This window comes from Phytophthora parasitica, assembly GCF_000247585.1.
Source record: "Phytophthora parasitica INRA-310 unplaced genomic scaffold supercont2.76, whole genome shotgun sequence".
NCBI lineage: Eukaryota > Oomycota > Peronosporomycetes > Peronosporales > Peronosporaceae > Phytophthora > Phytophthora nicotianae.
The window spans coordinates 88,444-92,150 of NW_008649062.1; the positions used below are offsets into that span (position 1 = coordinate 88,444).

General features: G+C 44.6%; 2 protein-coding genes across 2 annotated transcripts; one reads left to right on the forward strand and one right to left on the reverse strand.

The window, feature by feature from the left end:
- Positions 1-67: 67 nt before the first annotated feature.
- Positions 68-548, forward strand: PPTG_24230 (hypothetical protein; the record flags this gene model as incomplete). Its single annotated transcript, XM_008915837.1, has 4 exons — positions 68-115; positions 137-181; positions 220-288; positions 525-548. The coding sequence occupies 4 exons, from the start codon at positions 68-70 to the stop codon at positions 546-548; spliced, it is 186 nt and encodes a 61-aa protein (XP_008914085.1).
- Positions 549-1,575: 1,027 nt separating this feature from the next.
- Positions 1,576-1,998, reverse strand: PPTG_24231 (hypothetical protein; the record flags this gene model as incomplete). The annotated part of the gene is made up of 1 exon (XM_008915838.1): positions 1,576-1,998. One exon carries the CDS (start codon positions 1,996-1,998, stop codon positions 1,576-1,578), a length of 423 nt encoding a protein of 140 aa, XP_008914086.1.
- Positions 1,999-3,707: the final 1,709 nt, after the last annotated feature.

A 3,707-nucleotide genomic window follows, 5' to 3' on the forward strand; every position in this document is an offset into this window, starting at 1 on the left:
CGTAGAGGCCACGTTACCTCGATCGCATGTGTCAGCAGGACTGCATATGTGCCCAAAAAATGACAGAATGGCGTCTGTGGGGAGAGGAATTATCAGTTTTTGGGACTCGGACTCGGTATCTATCGTTTCTGGGTAGTGGGAGGCTAGCCACGCTGTCATTGTGTTGATCTTGGAAGAGTACGTTCGTTTAGTACTTGTCTTAGTTCGTTTGGACTGCAGCGACTGCGCCACCGCGGTGAGGTCTTCGTTGTTGTGCTTGGAGCGTGCCATTTCCAGTTGTTGAGAAAGGTAGTCTGAAAGGTCGTATAAAACGCGTGATTATTTTGTTATCACAAGTGCCATAAATCTAGCACATTAAGTACGCACAATACTGAAGCCAAGTGAAGCCCTTTAGATTTGCATTAGATTTCAGGCATTTATGATATTCAGGTATCACACTCCCCTACCAGCAGATCACAATAATATCACAAGTGCAGGAGATGTTAACATTTTGCTTTTATTTTTAATGACTTCTGTTTTTATAGGTTGGCTGTATTCAGTACTCATAACGGGGACATTATGCTACGGTTGCGACGGCACTCTAATCTGGGCGAAGCTCAACTGTCCAGGTTCATGGAACGACGGCGAGATGAGCTTCGCCTTGCAGGAGAAGCTAGCCGATGTTCGCATTACAGTTCCAGGTACCGGTATGGCTGCTGACACAGCGTTTCCTGTAAGCAAGGGGACTCGAGGACGTATCGTAACTCCACTGAAGGATGGCGATCTGGAGTGTGCACCCGAAAGGTGCCGCCTAGGAATGCTTGCTATGAGCAACGCAATCACATCACTCCGGCAGGCTGCCGAATGGGGCATGGGAAGTGCACCTCGGTGTTATCGGCAACTGCAATGGCCATTGCCCTTTGATCCTGTCAAGCGAGGTAGACGAATTCAAAACATTTACCGTCTTTACAACTTTAGAGTTCGACAAACGGGAATTAGTCAGATTCGATCTGTTTTTTTATGCATAGGTAAATGCGCACATCATCTTTCTTCTCAATGTCTTGTTCTAGTCTCTCTCTTTGCTTTTTTTTTTTTTTTTTTTTTAACAATTTCTGCAATCAGGGCCAGAAATCGCTCTTCACGACGTGCTTCTTGTTAGTCTCGCCGTTCTTCATCCGCACATCGCATGTTGCTGCTGCTGGTTTTGTGATTTTGAGTTCCGATTCGAATGACTTGGAGTCGTTTTCACAGTCGCAATTGACCATTTTGAGGTTATCACGCGCGCTCTGTTCATTAATGATTTTTTTCTTTGCTGGTGATGTTTCCTTTTATATGGCGAAGGCATCCAGCGCGCGGAAAAAATCTGTGTTTACTCCCGCCTGAAGACCTTTATCTCTGTCAGAGAGAGCTGTAAGAGCTTCTATGTCGCCCAAAGCCTCCTTCACGACGTATAGAAACCAAATCCAGTGCTCCTTGTTCTCAACAGGAACGAGAGAAAAAGCGAAGGAAGTATCGAACTGTTAAAGTCTTTTGAAGTTGCCAACAGAAAACCCCTCACTGGTTCATCTCACCTTTGAGATGGGTCCCGTCAAAGCCCTACAATCGACGACTTATTTTGGCGACTTGGATTCCGATGTTTGGAATAAAACATGCTCGAATAAACGTTCCGTTTTCGGATTTCTCGAACTTCATTATTGAGCCCGGGTTTTTCTCAGCAACTAATCCCAGGTAAGACTCAAGCTTTGGATAGCTGTCAGTCATATCACCACCCAATCGCTCATCAATCGAACTCTCGATCCGCGAAATAACACTCGGCCCGATGTTTTTGCCTTTACCCACTAGAAATCTGGAAATTGCTGCGCCTGTCATCTTGTCGGTTTTTCCGGCATACCTTGGCAATATTTCTGCTTCGATCAAGTGTGTCAGCGTCGCTAGATCTTGCGTTGTATTTCTCTTGACAAAGTTTGAACGAGCGATAATACCCTCGGCAAGAGGTTGTTCTGTGAATCCCACACGCATGACGTGGTTGTGACCAAACTTAGTGGGAGTCACCTTCCAGCTTCCGTTAACTCCGTTGACATTGCTAGCAAACGGGCACTCAATTTCATCATACGAGGTGTTCTTGTCGAAAAATTGTTGACCATTCAGTTTTTTGCAAACATACTTTGCATTCCACTATTGTTTGCCTTGCTACTTAAAGCTGTCAGCAAACAATTGAAAGCCGGACGATTGAGCAAGTTCTTTGCAGCGTTCTTGAAAAACCTTCTGGGATCCGTGAGTCTCGATCCCGATGTTCTCTCGTCGCTGGTACGCCACTCCGTATTTGCTCTTGCTCGAGTCTGTCCCTTGAATTGGTACATCTTGTCGCAACAAGCCAAGCGACCTGGCCATATCCAGTTCTGAATCGTTCACCACGAATGAAGCTGACCCAAAAGTACGAGCCTTTCGTGTCCGTGAGCGGAGCATTCGGCCGGTGTATTGCGTGCCTCGTGGAACTAACGAGCTGATGAGAGGAAACAGAGAAACGAGCTTGTAGTAGTGGGAAACGAACGCTTGGCGGCAAAAATACAAAACCGAGTCAACGTCTGTTGAAGGAGTGCCGTTGTATTTAGAAAAAAAAACGGTTCTTAGCTTGCGCTATATTATCATCCTATGCAGAATACTATTAATGTGAAGATGAAATGAAGTACTATTTTATAACTACTGAAATTCGCTGGCAATAATACTATTTACAAGTCAAATCACAACTACTGACTTATGGAAATTGCTCTGTTCCGTTACCTTTTCATGGTGCTATTAAATCACATGGTGTCGAAATCGCTCCCTCCGTTTCACGTGAAGAAAAAATATACATTCAGAGTGTCCTTGGGTCTGGATCATAAGGACACTAATTTGAATGTGTGTTTGAGAATTTGGTGCAGCGGGATAGGTATGCCCCTCCTGTTAATAATCAGCTGCCGTACAGTTTTCCACGTCGATAATACCGACGCATTTATAAATTGATTGGCTAGAGTGGCTCGCTGCAAGTACAAGACGAAGGTCTTCGTATTGGCCAAAAAAGTTTTTTTTTTTTAAATATGAACACTCATTCATTAATAATTGTAGTTTAGTCAGTTGGAGGCTAGAACGTATATGTTACAACCAGAAACCAACACATACGAAAGAAAGACAGCTCGTCGTCAGAAAAGCTCGCAAAAGCTCTTCCTTACCACAACTGATGAGTGCGTTCGTGAGGTAATTGCTTACCGGGACAAGAACAGGATCAACAATGCCAAGATTCCTGAGCGGTGATTATATGTGGCCTTTCACTTGATATATTGACGGCGGAAATACATTTTGGAGTATTTAATTTATTCGACATGGTGTGTCGGCTTGTTACTTTTTAGTTGTCGACTAGTCACTTCACTTAGGTACGAATTTTTAGGATGCACAATCGAACCTAAGTTAATACCAAAAACAAAAAAATCAACTTCGCACAAAACTGCAACTCCATACGCCCGTCGGCCGATGGGGACAGCCGAACGAAGCGAGGGGTCCCCTTTAGAGGAGGTAGAGGGGTTCTTAAGGTTTGGCGCTGAAGGTTAAAGGGTTTAGGGGACTAGGGTGTAGTCTTCTGTCTACGAGAAGCGAATGCGTAGGTAGAACGCTTTCTGTGGTTTAGGATCCAAAAGTGACCAGCGCCGCAATGCACAGGAACGCTCCGTTTGAATTTCAATCTAGTCACTTTT